The sequence below is a fragment of the Macaca nemestrina genome, chromosome 14 (assembly GCF_043159975.1).
Source record: "Macaca nemestrina isolate mMacNem1 chromosome 14, mMacNem.hap1, whole genome shotgun sequence".
In the NCBI taxonomy this organism is placed as follows: Eukaryota; Metazoa; Chordata; class Mammalia; order Primates; family Cercopithecidae; genus Macaca; species Macaca nemestrina.
The window spans coordinates 91850230-91871344 of NC_092138.1; the positions used below are offsets into that span (position 1 = coordinate 91850230).

General features: G+C 37.8%; 1 protein-coding gene across 8 annotated transcripts in view; it reads right to left on the reverse strand.

Moving 5' to 3' along the window:
- The window catches only part of LOC105487149 (complement C5), a 121109-nt gene that overhangs the window by 63498 nt on the left and 36496 nt on the right, over positions 1-21115 (reverse strand). For 6 of the 8 annotated variants that reach the window (XR_011612828.1, XR_003019299.2, XR_011612829.1 and 3 more), the window contains exons 5-15: positions 19445-19536; positions 16734-16816; positions 15012-15102; positions 11748-11862; positions 10050-10176; positions 8070-8185; positions 6064-6249; positions 4247-4450; positions 1880-2089; positions 1599-1748; positions 470-599 (exon numbers count right to left, since the gene is read on the reverse strand). Coding sequence is in view for 5 of the 8 variants with exons in the window: in XM_011750470.2 (XP_011748772.2) it covers positions 470-599; positions 1599-1748; positions 1880-2089; positions 4247-4450; positions 6064-6249; positions 8070-8185; positions 10050-10176; positions 11748-11862; positions 15012-15102; positions 16734-16816; positions 19445-19536 (1504 nt within the window). In the remaining 3 variants the exon portion in view is untranslated. Of the gene's footprint in view, positions 1-469; positions 600-1598; positions 1749-1879; positions 2090-4246; positions 4451-6063; positions 6250-8069; positions 8186-10049; positions 10177-11700; positions 11863-15011; positions 15103-15221; positions 15321-16733; positions 16817-19444; positions 19537-21115 lie in introns of those variants that run through there. The other 2 variants (XM_071078262.1, XM_071078261.1) reach the window with 2 other exon arrangements.

A 21115-nucleotide genomic window follows, 5' to 3' on the forward strand; every position in this document is an offset into this window, starting at 1 on the left:
ATTACTTGTAAATAGATCTAGTCCCTGCAATAGCCTCCCTATTAAAGGAGGAGGGAATTATAAATTCTATGTGGGGAAGAGGTCTCGTAGAGGCGATGATTCTTATGTTGCTTCTCCAGGCTAATGAAGGGGAAACCAATCCCAATAAATAAAGGCACAAAGGTGCAAAATAGCATAATGCCACTCGAGAACTCCACTTGGTTCTATAGAGCTTAAACATAACATAAGGCACAGCAGAATAAGAGCTAGTTGGAGAGAACCAGAGAGAAGATCATGGAAGGTTTTGAGTACTACACTAGAGAATTCATACTTTATCTTGAAGGCCAGTGAAACATTTTATACAGGTGAGTTATGTAGTCTTGGCATTCTAAGATCAGGGTACAGAATATTTGGGAAGAGGGATAAAAATGAGATCTGGGAGGCAAATGATCAATGGGATTTTCAGTAACAAACATGCTGAGCATTTTACCATTTTCTTGGGAGTCATCTGCATTTGCATTAGTGAGGAAGGTAAGTCCAGCTAGGTGGAACACATTGGCATTGTTGAGGCCACCACCTGCCCCACAGCCCAGATCACTCTTCTCTAAGAATTGAAATACCTGTCCAGAAAGGCAGAATGTTGAGCCCATTGAGATGTATAAATCATTCCTCTAAAGAACTAAAAGGTACTAATTGTTACATGGTTATCACAAACCAGTGAAATACACAGATGATATTTTTCAAATGATCAAAGACAAAATTTCCCAACTTTGTTTCTAAGTTTGTCCTTTTGTATTTATAAATACATAACTATTCAAAGTTAAATCAAGAACTAAGTCTTAAACAAATAGCTTTGATGAGGACTTTATTAGAAACTGATGTATAGTGTTTTGTACATAGAATGAATGCTGCAATCAATATAATGTTCCAAATAAATAGGTATGAATGCATGAAGGACTGAATTAACAAAGAAATTAATTTTAAGTTGCTTTAAAAGCACAACTTTGTGCATTTTGATGGGGATGTCCCTACGTTCTAAATGGGTGAAGACTTGTTTGCGCAGGCTTATTCATTTTAATTTTGACCCCAAATGTTCTTTTCTCTACGAATATTTTTTAATTTTACAGTTTCTCAGTCCTTCCCTTCTTGTACTAAGAAATTCAAGCCTAGAAAATAACAACTGTACATAGTAAGATAAATAGGAACTTATGAGAATTGAATTATTTTGAAATTCTTCGGTGCCATGGATTTCAATGAGAGTTAAAAAAAAAATCCAAATGTTACCGATACAGGTCTTTCCTGTGCTGCTACTAGCTACTGTAACTGCCATCAACACCCTACCCTAAACCTCCAAAGTATTCTGATAGTAATTTTTCCTCCATGAATGTAATGGCTACCATGATCATATATTCTTAAAGTGCTTACATTTACATTTGAAAAACAAAAGAGGATTGACCTGTGCTTTGGGAGCTAACATGAGGATGGTTTACCTTCCTAAAAACGAGTATGTTGAGTAGATTATAGAAAAGCAGGCCTAGCCTTCCCTTAGTCATTCCCCCATATCCTAGCCTGGTGGCCACACTTCATGCAACACTGCAGTGAGACATGCATTACTTAACTCTTTCCAAGGGTTTTTTGGCTCTTCTTTGGACTCCATACACAGCGCTGTCCACTGCTGTTAATGCCACCCAGGAATCCATCCCAGTTACCATATTAAGAGACACAGTTTGGCCTGGAGAATATGTATCTGCATCAGGAGACAGATGAACCTAAAAGTTCATTTGAAAAAGAAAAGGAAAGATCATTTGTACGAGACAAGACTTTTCAGAAGCAGCTCAGACTTTGGCAGCCTCCTTCATTAAAAAGAAAATTCAATTGCGACTTGTAATTTGTGGCTTACCTGGAGCTGGTTGCCACATTTTTCTTCAATATTTAACCAGACTGAATCAGACACTAATTCTGCTGTCTGCTCTCCTGTGACGATGTAATAGACCAGGAGTCGGGATGAAGGAACCATGTTCTGCGTTACTGGAATGTTTATACTTTGATAAGATGCATCTGAAAGTTTCTCCCTTGTGTCAAAGTGGATAATTTTGCCCTTGGATAAAATCTAAAAATAAACAGCAGCAGCAAAAATAAGTAACAAATAAACCAACAAAAGCAAAACCTATGCTTTAGGATGCAGCCTGGAGCTGGAGCAGAAATTATGTTAAAGAAAAATAAAGTTAGGCCAGGCGCAGTGACTCATGCCTGTAATCCTAGCACTTCGGGAGGCCGAGGTGGGTGGATCACTTGAGGCCAGGAGTTCAAGATCAGCCTGGCCAACATAGTGAAACACCATCTCTACTAAAAATACAAAAGTTAGCCAGGCATGGTGGTGCATGCCTGTAATCCCAGCTACTCGGGAGGCTGAGGCGTGAGAATTGCTGGAGCCCGAGAGCTGAAGGTTGCAGTGAGCTGAGATCATGCCACTGCACTCCAGCCCGTGCAACAGAGCAAGACTCTGTCTCAAAAAAAAAAAAAAAAAAAAAAAAAAAAGACATAACAATTTTGGTTGGGCAAGGTGGCTCACATCTGTAATCCCAGTATTTTGGGAGGCCAAGGCAGGTGGATCACCTGAGGTCAGGAGTTCGAGACCAGCCTGGTCAACATGGTGAAACCCTGGCTCTACTAAAAATAGAAAAATTAGCCGGGCATGGTTGTGGGCATCTGTAATTCCAGCTACTCGGGAGGCTGAGGCAGGAGAATTGCTTGAACCCGGGAGGCAGAGGTTGCAGTGAGCCAAAATCGTGCCATTGCACTCCAGCTTGGGGGACAGAGCGAGACTCCACCAAAAAAAAAGGAAGGAAGGAAGGAAGGAAGGAAGGAGGGGAGGGAGGGAGGGAGGGAGGGAGGGAAGAAAGAAAGAAAGAAAGAAAGAAAGAAAGAAAGAAAGAAAGAAAGAAAGAGAGAGAGAGAGAGAGAGAGAGAGAGAGAGAAAGAAAGAAAGAAAGAAAGAAAGAAAGAAAGAAGAAAGAAGAAAGGAAAGAAAGAAAGGAAGGAAGGAAGGAAGAAAGGAAGGAAGGAAGAAAGGAAGGAAGGGAAGAGTTAACATGTATGGGCCTACTATGTGCCAGGAACTTTAACATTTATTTAACTCCTTTCATTCTCACAATATACCAATATGATAGGAATATTATTCTCATTGAAGAAACTGAGACTCAGGAACTAACTAAAAGTCTTACTGATTTTAATTCAAAATCACACAACTAGCAAATTAGAGAGCTAAAATTTGAACCCAAAAACTGTTTAAAGTCATCACATTGTCACTAAAACCCCTTTTGTTTCACTGATTAAAAAAATAGATGAATAAGTGGAGTGCATTTTATTTGGGTATTAAGTTTTAAAGCCAGGGTTTAGATTCTAAATTGAAGGTTTAAGATTTAAAAAAAAAAACAAAAGTCACGTGAAGCCAAAATGCCCTCAGAGATTTCTTAAATTGTCCTTAGAGACCAGGACTGCACACATGGGTTTGGCATGTAGTCCATAAACAGTTTCCCTTCATCGGTCAATATTTTTCTATGGTCCTCATTACTGTTTTTTTCAATTTCTTTCTCAAAAATGTTGAAAAGCCAAAAGCATGCATTTGGCCTGGCCATCGAAATAATTCATTCCATTTCTTTGGTGATTGTCAGGAAGCTCTTAATATTTTTTGTAAGCTTTTTTCTCGGTTTCACCAACAGGCTTCATCGATCCACCTCTGTTTCATATAAATGATGCAATAGGGATGTTGCTGAACTATAGAAATGGAACAGGCAAGATAGCATTCAACTCTCAGGAGAGGATTTCGCTTCCCCGTTTTTTGACAGTAAAATGCACTAATCCGAACTGGGTCTAGGCATATAATCTTTGGCCATGAAAGAGAGCAGAGGCAACATGATTTAATCAGGTTCTCGCTTTGGAATAACTAGGCTCTCTTTGGTAAAAAGAGTTATTTGAACTGGAGTCAGAGTCCTCAGCTCAAATCAAAATCTTCCTCTTCCCAGCTGAGTGACCATCATAAGTCTTTTAACTTCTCTGTCCCTCAGTTTCCTCATCTGTGAAATGGTCATGAAAATCATGCCCTATTTCAAAGGTTTTTTGAGAAACGAATATATTCAAGTTAGATGATGTTCTTGAAAGTGCTTTGTGAATACAAGTATAAAGGATAATCCTAATGCTTCTCTAGAGGCAAAGGAAAATGTTCCAGGTGGGGGAATAAGATGTAAATCCATCATTATGTACTTACCAAGTAATTATAGTGAGTTATTTTGTCAATATATGGGCTTTTGGGGGTAACAATAATATTCAAATATTCTCCCACTAGCAAAGCCTTGTGGTTATCAGTCCAATCGATATAAAGGTAACTTTGGCTGAGAGATGAGTATGCTATTGCTCGGTAACCTTCCCTGGCCTGATTTTCGTCTGGAAGATCTGGAGCATCAGTTTTGACCTGAAAAGGGAAATTTCAAAAAAACATGTATACTGTGATGTAATGCTTTCTGTAAAACATACCTTTCAAATTATTTTCTTTGCTTTTTAAATTTCTAAATTTCACAATACCAAATGCTAAAGGGGAAAAAAACCGCTCCATTACTCCAGTGTTTATACAGCTGTGGTATCAAGCAACTTTACAAAGACTACAGACAAGAATGAGGGGATTATGGACTATGGCAGAAAAGTCTGAAATGAAGAGAGAAAGATGCTCCAGGAATAAATATTGGTGGTCTTCCTGAAATGTCATGGTAAGTTGGGGACTTCTTGTCCCATGAGATGATTACAGAGAGATGCCTAAGCATTTAGGAAATGTGGGTAGGAGAAGGGAAGTAGTGGGGAGGTAGCACTAACTCTTGAGGACCTGGGGACAGGGGCTATGAATGAACATCTCAGAGACTATCTGGCCCAGTTTCATCGTGAAGTAGAGGCACAGATGAGTGCTTATAAATATGAGGTGGAGAAGAAATGATATCATGGCAGCGAGATCTACCCTGAGACGGCAGAAGTGTTATTAGCTCATGCTCTGGAGTCAGGTACACACTGGTTTGCCTACCAGTATCACCACTGATTAACTCTGGATAAAATTATTTAATCAAAAGAGAGGTTAGAAGTCTCCATTTCCTGAGTCACACAATGGCAAAGATAATATTCTTATTCATCTTGTTAATTAAATGGCGTTTCATGTATTCTTCATAAAGCTGTTAGCATGATGCCTAGCACTTAGTAAGTGCTCAGTAGATGACAGTGAGTATATACGTGCTGCAGTCATTGGCCTATGTTATTAACTTGCTCATTTTTTTTTTTTTTTTTGAGATGTAGTCTCGCTCTGTTGCCCAGGCTGGAGTGCAGTGGCGCAATCTTGGCTCATTGCAAGCTCCACCTCCCGGGTTCACAGCATTCTCCTGCCTCAGCCTCCCAAGTAGCTGGAACTACAGGCGCCCGCCACCACACCTGGCTAATTTTTAGTATTTTTAGTACAGATGGGGTTTCACCATGATAGCCAGGATGCTCTCGATCTCCTGACCTTATGATCCACCTGCCTTGGCCTCCCAAAGTCCTAGGATTACAGGTGTGAGCCACCACACCCGGCCAACTTGCTCATATTTTATTTGAGATTGGGAACTTAAATAATATTTGCTGGGAGAGAAGACTATTAAGTGAGCTCTAAAGTAGAATGGTTCCTGCAGTTAGAAAAAAGGGAGGCTTCCATATTTTTGACCCTTTTGTGGCCCTTCAGGGGATTAAAGGTGAGGGGGGAAAGAGGATATTCCTAACACTCATGTGCACTGCTATACCTATTCTGAAGCTTCTAGAGTCTGATATGGTCTTATTGGTGTAAGCTAAAATAATTAACATCCAAATAAAAAAATTGATACATTTATCTTCCTCAAGGACCATTCAGTGGATTAGCAGATTGTCTCTGGGACTCATTTTTCTTGGATGCAAAATTATGGAACTGTTCACTGGACTCAAGCGTAAAATCTGCCACATCTGTTCTGCACACTAGCCAAAACATACGGTCAAGAGTACACATTGTCCTAGAAAACACAACAGGAGAATTCAGCTCACATTAAACTCCAGCACCGTCACTCCAGATGGGAGATTAACCACAAACGAAGCTACTCCATCATCAACACGTGTTACACTTTTCCTTGGCTCCAAGTCAGATGTCTCTTGGTTGACATCAATTGTTTGTGCATTCAGTGTTACTGGGACCCCTCCTACCAACTGGTCAAGCGCATCTTTAACCTGCACCTGTTTGTCAAAACAATCCAAATCTGTTTCAACAGCTTATCACTTCTTTTAAAGCACAACAATTCTGCAATAAATTTCCTTCCTCTCCACCAAAGTATAAATTACTTATGTATTTTTTTCTTAAAAATTTTTTCTTCTGAGACAGAGACTTACTATGTTGCCCAAGTTGGAGTGCAGTGGCTATTCACAGGCACAATCATAGCGCACTGCAACTTTGAACTATTGGCCTCAAGCCATCCTCCCACCTCAGCCTCACAAGTAGCTGGAACTATATAGGCATGCAACACCACACCTGGTTTACTTCTGTTTAATTTAGTAAAGAGAAGTATATTCTCAGCTAATAGAAAGATTTAATTCTATTTAGTTAAATCATTCTTGAATAGATTCTCCCATAAATCAAGCAGACTCAAAACATAAATATCATTCTATTAAGTCAGTCAAGGGTAGATGTGATAAGGTCTTCTGCTGTCTAACTTCTGTATTTCTTTGATTGGTTTAGGACTGGATAAAGGAGAAAATGAGGCAATTGTTTCTGGGAATAAGTCTCGAACATGAGATACAAAAATAGATACACCTTTTTTCCTTTAACATTTACCTCTTACTGCCATATATATAAATATATATATACACATACATATATATACACACACACAATTCCACACAGATATAGTTTGTTATTTTATTTTTATATAAAATATATTTTAAGCTAATGTTCTATATAATATTGTTATATTTATATATTTTATTATATATTATATTATACATTAATGTATATGCATTTTATGATACTTTGTTATATATTATTTTATATATATAGTAGATATATGTAAGAACCTACAAGCATGTCCAAACCTTGCTTTGGGCTTGGTAAATCCTTTTTTTATTATTTACTGTGGGACATGGTAAATAATATTTACTCTTATTTATTATTGGCTTTTACCCATGTCCCACAGTAAATGTGGGCTTTTACTGTTGGGCTTTTACTGTGGGACACTGGCTTTTACCCACGTCCCACAGTAAATAATAAATAACACATTTTGATTGTACTTTAGTTGATCTTTAAAAATCACACATTTTCCAAAGAACAAAAAAAATTTTTGCTCTAGCTTTCTAAATTAGGGGCAGGGAATAAACATTTCCATTTAATAAACAAAATATATTATTTATAATTAAACATAATAATAGATAAAAATATAAAAACCACATGAATGTTTCAATTCTATACTATCAGCATTTAGAAGAGGAAAAGAAGGTGAAGGAGAGAAAAATGAAAGCAGAGGGGTAAGCAAAAAAGACAGAAAAAAAGAGATTCAGGGGCAGAAAGAAGCAAAAATGAAAAGAACAGAGAGCAATACAGAGACAAGAGATTGAACAGAGTTCTGCACAAAGACAACACAGAGACAGAGGGAAACAAATGAGACACACTGGAGGCAAAAACATAGAGAAAGGACTCTATTTTCAAGGAATGATATCTCCATCTTAAGGCTTTTTAAGAATTTACCACCAAATATTTTTAAATGTTTATATTTTTTGAACTAGAGTCTTATGGGATTTTATTTACATATAATTTAATGCAATGCTTATTTAGGGATGCCTAACACAAGGCTATCTTGCCCGAACTTTTGAAGTCACTGCCGAGGCTGCAGTTGACCTGCAATTTCCCATCCCTGTCTGTGTCCACCAGGAGGGGCAGGTTTCACAGAATAAGCTCCCTCTGACTTACCGCAGCAACATTCTTACCCTGTTTGCCACCCACATGTTTTCCATTAACGGAATAAAATGATCATATGTAGCAAGGTCTATCCCCTCACCCCATCTACCTTGATGGAATATGGAATCCCAGGCTTCAGGAAAAGAGGAGTAGCAACCAAATTCAGTTTGTAGGGAGAGAGGACATATTTGATGCCAGGTATTTCTGCCTCTTCAGAAAATCCACCTAAGGAAATGGCAAGCATCATGTTGACAGTTTTTAGGAGTATTATGATCTGTATGGATATCCATTTTGTCTCTATATTTTTCCACAGACGTATTCATTCACTCATTCCGTTCTTGCATTCATTCATTTATCAGTAGTAAGTAGGATATAGGTCTTGTTTCAGAGGGGCACTGCAGAGAAGAGTTTAGATCTCAGGAGTTTCCAGGGCCTTATGCACAAGCTCATATATAGAGAAGTTCTTGGAGAAGTAGAGCTATAGGACTGGACTGAGGAAGGATGCTAGGAAGGGTGACACCACTTTTCATCAGTGGCCTGAGTTTCAGTTGACTGTATTCAAGGGATTGAGGAGAGAGGGAAGGGTCAGGCCAGAGACTGAGCCTTACAGAGGTGGGTGTGGGGGGTAGGGGGGTGGTGTTCACAGAGCATAGATACATAGAGAAAATCAGAAAAAGGGAGCTTGGTGTAGAAAGAAACCTGAAGGAGAGTTCAAGACCAGCCGGGCCAACATGGTGAAACCCCATCCCTACTAAAACTACGGGAAAAAAAAAAAAAAAAAAGCTAGGCATGGTGGCGTTGCCTGTAATCTCAGCTACTCGGGAGGCTGAGGCAGGAGAATTGCTTGAACCCAGGAGGCGGAGGTTGCATTGAGCCAAGATTGCACCACTGTACTCCAGCCTTGGCGACAGAGCAAGACTCCATCTCAAAGAAAAGGAAAGAAAAGAAAAGATAAAAGAAAAGGAAAAGAAAGGAAAGGAAAGGAAAGGAAAGGAAAAGAAAGGAAAGGAAAGGAAAGAAAAGAAAAGAACACTTGAAGTTCTACTGGCAAGAACCCAATAATGTTACCCTCCAGGTAAAGATTAAGTTAAATTATTAAGAATAACATTTGAAGCTTTAATATTCCCAAACTCCTTTCCAATATTACATCTCTAATACTCTCTATACATATTCTATATTTTAGTCAAACTGGATAATCTGCCGTCCTTAAAGATTAAGCTTCACCATCTACCCTTCTTCATTTGCCCTCTCTATGGAGGGTTTCTGTTTCACCCTGTCTACCAACTCTGCCTCAAAACCCTAATTATTTTTCAAGGCTCATCATCTTCATAACACTGTTCTTGGCTGCTCAACAATCATCTAGAAGCTTGCCTTCCTCTGAATCCTATTGCATTAATATTTTGCTTAGAGCTCATATGGAATTCTTCCTTGCAACAGTTCTTTCTTCACCTGTCTTATACCTGATGCTAATTTGTAAGCCACTTCAGTGCTGGCATCATACATCATTAATGTTTGCAAGCCTGTGTGTTTGGCAATACTTTAAATATCTTGTAGACACTGCTTAAACTGAACTTATTTAAAATAAATTGAGGAAAAAAAAGAAGAAACATTAAAATAATGTTGAAAACTTTAGGCTTTAGGAAACATTCAGTTTGACTCCATCATTGTGTAGACTATAATAATGATAATAGTAATACCTTTATTTGTATAGTACTTTATCAAATAGTTTTACATACATAATCTTATTTTGGTTTTGATTTTCACCAGGTGAGAACACTGGGGTGCCAAATGGTCAAGGCAGAGAACCTGCAGAACTACTTTGGATATGAATCGGGTAGTGTTTTCCCATTTTTGCAGTAAAAGTGGAGGTAATCGGGACCCAAAGGCTTGCCCAATGACTATAAAGAAGCAGAGTTCTACTGCCTTTTTATAACTATATAAAAATCTACTTCTTATAATTATATTTAACTATGAAAGAAAATACAATGTGAAATAATAATAGAAATTAGAAATTATTTATACCTTTAATATTCTGTCTAAATATTTTTCAAAAGAAAGTACACACACACACACATACACACACACTTACCTGTAGACTCTATGACTGTTACAGCAATATAAAGGTACTTGTTGTTTAAATCTTCTAAACTGTAGTATGACAGTTCTTTGACTGCTGTTTCAGAATCAAATGTGACTTGAGCAATTCCATTTATCAACTTTTTAAAAGGAGAAAATGGAGGAGTTATTTCAGAGAAGAACTTATAAGGAAAAATTAATAAAATCTGCTTTTACTAGCCTCTAAATTGAAGGCAGATGTCAGAAGAATGATTTAGCGCCAATAGTAAAGTAGATAACTGAGTCCATAATTAAGCCCAGGATGTTATTTTCTAATTATTTGTATAGAATTATAGAAGTAGAAGAGTCTTGAACATCACATGGTCCAACAGGTCTTTTTGGTAATAGCTGACAAACACTCCTTCTTCCAGTTCCTGCATCATCATTCATCTTTCTAGGCCTCTCAGCGTACTTCTGCCCTTAACTAAGAGTTTGTTGGGTTTTATAATATTTAATTTGTACTTCACTGCTTACAAATTTAAATACTAATTTTAAAACACACAATGAGTAAGGGGATGTGGGGTTAAGTCATATTCTATTATTTAATTATTAACACAACAGTAAAATAAAGTTTGCCTTATTTTTTTCTTACACAATTGAGTGACTTGAGGGCAGACATTTTTGTCTTATTTAGCTTTAAATCCCAATGTCTAGCATAGAAATTTTGCATTTTAAAAATGCATTTAATTTACATCTTAAATTAATAAGATTGTAGAGGATAAATGATTGATGATGCAAACCATATGAATATGCAAAAATGACATGAACTCATATCATCTGTGGTATAATGTAAAGAACGCTGAATAAAGGAAAGGGAACCTGCGCCCTAATCTTAGTTCCAGCAATCACTAGCCCTAAGCTTTGGACAAATAACTTCATGAATATTTCCTTGCAAGATACTATGCTGTCTCTGGGCATATAAGGGAAATGATTCAGACTCACAAATAGTTTAATATTGAAAATGATAGATAAGTAAACAAGTCATTCCAATAAAGAAGGGTTTCTCAACCCCTCAGCATTATTGACATTTTGAACAGGATAATTCTTTGTTGTAGGGGCCTACTCTGCACATGGTAGGAATTTAGCAGCATCCCTGGCCTCTCCCTAGTAAATACCAGTAGCAACCACAAATGTCTCTGGACATTGCCAAATGCCCCCTTGGGGATAAAAAATCATCCCTGGTTGAGAACCACTGCAATGAAATGTGAAGAATGCGTTAAGAAAAGAGGCTATACAACAGGGGCAGCTAACCTAGTGTAGAAGAGTCAGGGGAGGTTTCCCAGAGAAAGGTTGTCAATGTTGAAACTTAAAGAATGAGAAGGAATTAGCCAGGAAAAGAAGGGGCAGGAGGGGACAATGGGAAAGAGCATTTTCAAGTAGAATAAATGACATTGTAAAGACCTGGAGGCAAGAGAGACTTTGGTCAGTTAGAGAAATTGGAGTGATTAATACAAAGGGGAGGGAGAGAGGAAAGGGCATGAGATCAGCTGGCAAGGGAGGCTGATGCCAAGAAAAATGAACTTCACCCTAAAGGCAAAGGGAAGCCCATGGAGGATTTTAAGTTTCAACCTATCTAAAATGGGGGACTGGACTAGATAGTTTTGAAGTAACTTCCCATCTCTCACCTCTGGATGCATCTGTAGGTGTGAGTGACTGTGTCTTAACATCTTACCATTGTGTTTTGCATTGCTGTTTGCATCATTTCTTTTTGATCATCTTTTAAGTCTTCTCTTATTCCAAATGTGATATAAACATCAGCCTCAGTGACTACTTTATTATAAAAATATCTGTCAGACAATAGCATAAAACTGTTTTACTAACATGGTTACAATAACAGGATTCAGATAAAATGTAACAATTTGAAATTACGTAAAACACTTGAGGTACTTTAAAGTGTCTTTCATCCTAACCAAAAGAACAAAGCTGAAGGCATCACGCTACCTGACTTCAAACTATACTACAAGTCTACAGTAACCAAAACAGCATGGTACTGGTACCAAAACAGAAATATAGACCAATGGAACAGAACAGAGGCCTCAGAAATAACACCACACATCTACAACCATCTGATCTTTGACAAACCTGACAAAAACAAGAAATGGGGAAAGGATTCCCTATTTAATAAATGGTGCTGGGAAAACTGGCTAGCCATATGTAGAAAGCTGAAACTGGATCTCTTCCTTACATCTTATACAAAAATTAATTCAAGATGGATTAAAGACTTAAATGTTAGACCTAAAACCAAAAAAACCCTAGAAGAAAACCTAGGCAATACCATTAAGGACACAGGCATGGGCAAGGACTTCATGACTAAAACACCAAAAGCAATGGCAACAAAAGTCAAAATAGACAAATGGGATCTAATTAAACTAAAGGGCTTCTACACAGTAAAAGAAACTACCATCGGAGTGAACAGGCAACCTACAGAACGGGAGAAAATTTTTGCAATCTACCCATCTGACAAAGGGCTAATATCCAGAACCTACAAAGAACTCAAACAAATTTACAAGAAAAAAACAACCCCATCAAAAAGTGGGCAAAGGGTATGAACAGATACTTCTCAAAAGAAGACATTTATGTAGCCAAAAGACACCTGAAAAAATGCTCATCATCACTGATCATCAGAGAAATGCAAATCAAAACCACAATGAGATACCATCTCACACCAGTTAGAATGGCGATCATTAAAAAGTCAGGAAACAACAGGTGCTGGAGAGGATATGGAGAAATAGGAACACTTTTACACTGTTGGTGGGACTGTAAACTAGTTCAACCATTGTGGAAGACAGTGTGGCGATTCCTCAAGGATCTAGAACTAGAAATACTATTTGACCCAGCCATCCCATTACTGGGTATATACCCAAAGGATTATAAATCATGCTACTATAAAGACACATGCACACGTATGTTTACTGCGGCACTATTCACAATAGCAAAGACTTGGAATCAACCCAAATGTCCATCAATGATAGACTGGATTAAGAAAATGTGGCACATATGCACCATGGAATACTACGCAGCCATAAAAAAGGATGAGTTCATGTCCTTTGCAGGCACATGGGTGCAGCTGGAAACCATCACTCTGAGCAAACTATCACAAGGACAGAAAACCAAACACTGCACGTTCTCACTCACAAGTGGGACTAGAACAATGAAAACACTTGGACACAGGGTGGGAAACATCACACCCTGGGGCCTGTCGTGGGATGGGGGGCAGGGGGAGGGATACCATTAGGAGAAACACCTAATGTAAATGATGAGTTAACGGGTGCAGCAAACCAACATGGCTCATGTATACCTATGTAACAAACCTGCACATTATGTACATGTACCCTAGAACTTAAAGTATAATAAATAAATAAATAAATAAATAAATAAATAAATAAATAAAGTGTCTTCATGCACTATTACATTTCATTCTCATAAAGCCACATTAATAATGTTATGTGCTAGATGAAAAAAATTGATCTAGGGGAGATCACAAGACTTAGAATCAGGGCCCTCTCCTATAGGCCAAATTACTTCCTTGATAATTTTGATACCAGCTACTCTCTATTTTATTTTATGTCTTTAAAAGGTACATGTCCAATCTCACTGTTATATGAGACCGATTCTTCATAAAAAATTCAAACTACATGTTGTCCTTTTTAGTTTAGAATTAAAGTAAGAATAAAGTAAACTTTCTACCCAGCAAATAATACTAAAGCAAGAGCTAACTTTCCTTATTTATGGTTTGAATAAATACTCCCCATTATAGGAGGTCAGTTTCTATAATTTTCTCTCAAGTGAGACTTTTATGCTGGTTTAGACCAAGTAATAAACACTCTATTTTCCAAATAAATGCTAATAAGAGAGTTAGCATAGGGTAATGTTTGAAGCATGGACTCTGGAACCAGAAAGGCTGTGCAACTTACTAGCTGTGTGATTTTGAGCAAATTATTGAACATTGATGTACCTCAGTTTTTTCACTTGTAACATGGGAATAGTAACAATATCAATGCATAGAGTTGTAAAGATTAAATGTGCTAATATATGCTGAGTGCTTAGAAGAGTACCCCACACGTATAGTTATATAGATTGGTATAACTACATTATATTGTAATTTTTAAATGACCTAAGTTTTTGTGATAGGTTGCTTGCAAAACTAACCCCCAATTCTCTACCTCCCCATGTATCCACAACCTTTGTACAGTTCCTTGTGTCCACAACGTGTGGGAGGAGTCTATTTCCTCTGGGCTGACCTTGTAACTTGCTTTGGACAAAAGAATGTGTGGAAGTGATGGTGTGCCAGCACCAAGCCTAGGCTCAGGGGGACTTTTATGCTTCATTCCCTCTCTTTGAGCATTGCTGCTGCTACAGGCTAGCCTGCTGGATGATGAGAGGCACACACATTTTTAGCCCCATCCAACTGCCAGACATATGGACAGGACCTTCCTAGACCAGTCAGCCCCCAGCTGACCTACCAACTGGCTGCAGGTACATGGGCAAGCCCAGCTGACACCAGCGTGGCCCAGATCAGCAGAACTTCCCAGCTGACTCATAAATGGTGGTAGTTTTAAGGCACTGGGTTTTGAAGTAGTTATGCAGCATTAGCTGGCTGATTAAGTCATTTAAAAAATGACAGGAAGTGAATCCTTCATATCTCAGTCCCAATATCCTAAGTCACCCTAGTCACCAAGCTTAGATCTTTAGCACTTTTATTTTCTTTGTTTTTGCTGGTGAATAGCCAACAAAGCTAAACTTGGAATCAGCTAAAATCAGAATAAGCAAATAAACTATCAGCATGATGTCTCCTTTATCAATTAGTCCCCAAATCATGGCAGACTTTGATAATAAATCACAGATCTCACTTTGGGAAACTATCATCAACCAGAGTTGAGTTAATTTGAAAAATAAAAACAAAAACAAACAAACAAAAAACCCCAAATGTTCTTACCTTGCTTTTATAGTAATTTCAAAATTCTTAAAGTTCTTATAACCAATGAAATTACTTTCTGGTTCTACTGAGACAGAAAAATGTGGCAAGACTGAAAATAAAAACAAACAGGTAATATTACCATTTTGATTAGAGCAGACTTTAAAGCCTAGCAAACAGCTAGACTTTCTGGTATAGTTGGACAAGCTGTAACATCAACACAACATCCACCTTATCATCATAATCATCATCGTCATCATCATCATCAACAACAATCTCTGCAGAGCCTTCCCATTCCACCAATCAGAGGTCAATCCAGAAGCACCTTGCCTATATTTTGATTACAGCATTTGTTATAGGCAATAGGTTATTTCTTCCATTAGAGTATAGGTTCCTTGAAAACAAAAAAACTTTTCAATAGTGACAAAACATAATAAGATTTACATTTCAAGATTATTTTGGCTAATACCAAGCAAGATAGCTTGGAAGCAGAGACATCAGTTAGGAGGCTTTTGCTGTAGTCCAGGAGGGAGGGTGCTGATGAACTGATAAGAGAGGCTACAGATAGTAAGAGGTGGGTGGATTCTCGATATACAGAGAAAATAGCAAAAACACTTAGAAGAAGGGAGATGGGTTAGGATTATATGTTACAGAGAGCTGTAATCTTTAAGGTTGAGTTTCATCATAATGCGTTTGTTTTGTCACTGTTTTTCTTGTTAATTGTTAAAATTTGTGTCAGTATTTATTCTTCTCCATGTCATTATGAATCTCTTGGGGGAATAAAAAATGGCTTCAAGCAGAAGAAAGTTAAATTTGATAGCAGAGCACATAGAAATGCTAGTAAACTACTATAAGAAATGAAAGATTAAACTATTTACATTACTTGTTAGTCTATTAATATAGTTTATTTCAAAATAAGAATATCTTAAATATTCAAATTAATATATTAGGAATTTAGGACCCAGAAAATAGGGTTGGACTAGGGGTAAGGAAACCTAATTGCTTTTGTTTTGTCACTAATTGGTTTCAAGACTCAAGTAAATCATTTATTGGTTTTACTGGGTTCCAGTCACCTCATCTATGACTATTTAAGTTTCTCCTAGTAATAATCACAATTCTAGAAAGGATATTTACTAGTCAAGCTCTTCAGGGGACTAGATCTCTTCCAGCTCTCTGATGGGGAACACAAGTCCACAGAGGTGGTTCTGCTTGATCAGGGTTAAAGACATGCTGGAACTAGAACCTAGGCATTCAACTACCACTCCTCCCTCCAACCCCTGGCCAGTACTTCTAGCCATACGAGCAGGCTGCCTCATCTTCACCTGGGATTAATTTTGCATTAACTACATTATTAAAAAGAATTATTACAAAACACTAACTTTTTATAGAAAAACTTTTAATTGGCTGGGTGCGGTGGCTCATGCCTGTAATCCCAGCACTTTGGGAGGCCAAGGTGGGTGGATCACGAGGTCAGGAGTTCAAGACCAGCCTGGTCAAGATGGTGAAATCCTGTCTCTACTAAAAATACAAAAATTAGCTGTATATGGTGGTTGGTGCCTGTAATCTCAGCTACTCGGGACGCTGAGGCAGAGAATTGCTTGAACCCAGGAGGCGGAGGTTGTAGTGAGCCAAGATCGTGCCACTGGACTCCAGCCTGGGCGACAGAGTGAGACTCTGTCTCAAAAAAAAAACAACAAAAAACAAAAAACAAAGAAAGAAAAACTTTTAATTGTCAGAAATTACCATATTCTTTAACTTCAAAAAATGCAGTTCCAGTTGTTGAAAAGTCCTCTTTATATTTAGCCTGGATCGTCCACATACCATATCTGTGGAAGCAAAATATTTAAAATTATAGATGTCATCAAATGTTTTTAATTCACTCAGAGGAGATCTAATAAATTCCTGTTTTAAAGAGAGAAGAATACACAAAGATATATAAAACCTAAGTAATATATTTTATTTGTGACTGATTTTTAAGCAATAAATAATTGAGCATTTTTAGGATAATAGATAATAGATATTGTTTAGTAACTAGTTTTTCATGTATTGGGTTATTTTTTCTGGCATTTTATCTCAATACAGTCATTAGTTTTGATTTGAAGAGCTTATTATTTCTGAGAATTTATTTAATCTTGGAGCCTAATTATGCTAACATAATACTAAAATCCAAAATATAGTACAAAATCCATAATAATGTCTCTAGAAACATATAATACAAGACAAGCTTATACAGATGATAAAATTTACGCCTTATGCCTCACAAAAATGAATTTATGGTTGGAAACAAAGCATGGTTTTTTAAGGATGAAAATGACCTGGCTTTAGTTAATAACCTTTATTAAAAAATATATACAAGGCCAGGCACAGTTGCTCATGCCTGTAATCCCAACACTTGGGAGGCCAAGGCAGGAGGATCGCTTGAGCCCAGGAGTTCAAGACCAGCCCAGGCAACATGATGAAACCCCATCTCTCCAAAAAAAATACAAAAATTAGTCTGGTGTGGTGGTGCATGCTTGTAGTCCCAGCTACTTAGGAGGCTGAGGTGGAAGAATTGCTTGAGTCCGGGAGATCAAGGCTATGGTGAGCCAAGATCACACCACTGCACTCCAGCCTGGGTGACAGAGTGAGACTCTGTTACAAAAAAAAGTGTGTGTGTATATATGTGTGTGTGTGTGTGTGTGTGTATGTGTGTGTGCATGTGTGTGTGTGTATGTGTATATATATATATATAGAGAGAGAGAGAGAGAGAGAGCCTACCTTGCAAATTGGCTATGCAGTCCACAAATGTTAATAGTATTATAATAATGATTATTACCATCATCATCTTCAATTTTATGAATATTTATCAAGGGCCTATTATGTTGAACTGCTGGTGTGCAATACAGACAAGGCCCGCCTTAAAGAGTTTATAAGCTAGTGGGGAATAAAAATGCCAGCAAACAAGTAAAGAAATGATGATGACATTGAGATAAGTGTCATGAAGAAAATAAACAAGATGCTGAGATAGGGAGTAAAACAAAGCAAGAGATTACATTAGATCATGCATCCAGGAATAGGCTTTTTATAAAAGCAGCTTCTACTCTGGGTCATAACAGTGAAAGGAAGTCAGGCTTATGAAGAGCCAGGTGAAGCCCATTCCAAGTAGAGGGGATGACATGTGCAAAGGCACGGAGGTAGGAAAGCACTGGACATGCCAGACCTTCATGGCTGGTACATAATTTTCCGTGGGTCAAGTGGCACAAGATGAAGTTGGAGAAATGATAGCAGTAATAATAATGGGTTTAATTCTGCACTACGGAACATGTAGTATTTTCAAGAACGTACACAATTTTTAAATTATCCAAGTTACTTAAGCCCCTCAAATTCAATTTAAATTTTTAGAAAAATTTCAGTACAGTGAATTAACTGTGAACTCCTCTCTAGAGGGCAGAGGGAAAATGACCATAAAAAGATTTTGCTCTAAAATTATAGTGCAGCCATGTATAGGTACACTTGTCTTATTCATTCTGCTCTATTATAAATTTCTTCCTTTCCTTTCCTTTCCTTTCTCTTCTCTTCTTTTCTTTTTTCTTTTCTTTTTTTCTTTCTTAGATGGAGTTTTGCTCTTGTTGCCCAAGATGGAGTGCAGTGGTATGATCTCGGCTCACTGCAACCTCCACCTCTGGGGTTCAAGCGATTCTCCTGCCTCAGCCTCCCAAGTAGCTGAGATTACAGGCACCTGCCACCATGCCCGGCTAATTTTTTGTATTTTTGGTAGAGACAGGGTTTCACCATGTTGGCCAGGCTGGTCTCAAACTCCTGACCTCAGGCCTCCCAAAGTGCTGGGATTACAGGTTTGAGCCACCGCACCTGGGCTATTATAAGTTTCTTGAAAGCAGGGACTGTGGATTCTTTATTTTGTATCTCTCCCTCCTATTGTGATTTGCCCATACCAAGAATGTGTTCATCGAATGTGTATTACATTGAATCCTGTTTAAACTTTTTCTTAAATCCTTTCATGTGAGGGCAAATAATAGATACAGCTCTGAGAACTTCTTCCCTCTTGGACTTTGCCTCCTGGTAGTTTATCCAGGCAAAAACTACAGACCATCATATTTTATAGCAACCAGAGCAAGGAACAAGACCACACCAGCCTTTTAAACTGACAATCTATTAGGTACTTTGACAGGCAGGAGTTGATGGTTTTTATGAGAAAAAAAACCTGGGTACTATTTTTTCCTCTTCCCAATTTTTATTTCTATATGTAAAAAGAATGAGTGAGAAGTACTGGAAATTATTTTGCCAGAAACAGAGCTTAAATTCTCGCTAGACTTCAAAAGATTTTGCATGTCCACCTATGTGACACCTTTTGTTAACTAACACTGGTGGCCCCCTTTAACTGGTTATCTGCTTCTTCACCAAACATTCCATAAGTGGTTTTAGAGAAAATTTTACTAACAAGTATTTTAACATACCTAGGATTAGACGGAATCTTGAAGTCAGGAAAAGAGATAATTCCAATATGATCAATTTCTTCTACCATGTCAATTTCTGATCCTTCAGGATCCTGTGAATAAAAACAAACACCCTCAAAGGACAGAAACTACATTTAAAAAAATTCAGCTGATTATATGATCTTTGATGTACAAAAATATTTGTAGATCAAATATTTGAAGACAAATACCCAAGTCTTCAAATTAAATATGAAGGATGAAGATCAATTAAATGTTATAGAAGGGAAATATGGTTCATTTCAGCCACTTCCCTTCTTTTTCCAACCTTCCCCATCTCTCCGCATTATCTTGAAGAGATTCAACTCTCTGTCTTATATCTAAAAGACGAAGTGTAACAACACATAAAAACAACAACAGACAAACAAACACTGATGTTTTTGATAAACTAAATGTGAATTTGGCAGGCTTTTTAAATACCAGAATCTAATTTTTATATATGTTCATTTGAAGCTTTCAAAAGCAAATATTCTATAAACTATATTTTTTAGCTAGATGTTTTATAAATGTATAGTATGGGCATTTATCAGCTTGGCAAAACTCTCAAATGGTTAAACAAACTTGATAGTTCTCACAAAGCTTCCCCATAAGCTTCATTTTGTGTTCAGGTTAGCAAATAATTGAAATGAGGTTTTGACTTTCTTTGGACTACACATGGGGGTCCAATTCAGCCTCAACTCAACACATAAACATAGCAGGCAACATAAGTGAGACCCCTATCTGTACAACAAACTTTTGAGACAGGGATCTTGCTCTGTTGTCGAGGCTGGAGTGCAGTGGTGTGATCATAGCTCACTGCAGCTTTGAATTCACAGGCTCAAGCAATCCTCCCACCTCAGCTTCCCAAGTAGCTGGGACCACAGGCACACGCCACCATGCCCAGCTGTTTTTTTTTTTTCTTTTAATTTTTAGTAGAGATGAGGTCTCTCTATGTTGCCCAGGCTGGTCTCGATCTCCTGAGCTCAAGCAATCCTCCCAGTTTAGCCTCCCAAAGTGCTGGGATTACAGGCATGAGTCACTGTGATCAGCCTACAAAAAAACGTTTAAAGAGTTAGCAGGGTGTGGTGATGGGTGCCTGTAGTCCTAGCTACTCAGGAAGCTGAGGTGGGAGGATGGCTTGAGCCCAGGAGTTTGAGGCTACAGTGAGCTATGATCATACCACTGCACTCCAGCCTCGGTGACAGGGCAAGACCCTGTCAAAACAAAACAAAACAAAAACAAAAACAAAAAAACCCAAAGCAAAAAATTTTAGCACCGTTTACCATGACTGAAATTCACAGTCGGATTTTAGAGGTTTTATTTCTTAATTAATTGTAAAACTTACAGAAGCCTATTTTGAACAAGAATTATACTTGTAGCTGAGTATTTTTATGACTCTTCTTCTTCACACTATCCATTGTGCACAATTCTAAGACCATCTTTCTCGGGTACTACTTTCAGGATACTTCCTCTATACTAATTTCTTAAGGCTCTGGGATCAGATTCCTCAATCTTTTCTTCCTGGGGCAGCTCTCACAAGGGATGACTGACATTCATTTTTCTGCAGGTTATGTCATGATTCTGCATCACTTAAGTTCAACTATGAAGATGTTGGATAAAGAGCATATGTCCACACCCCTAGCATTCCCTGATAGA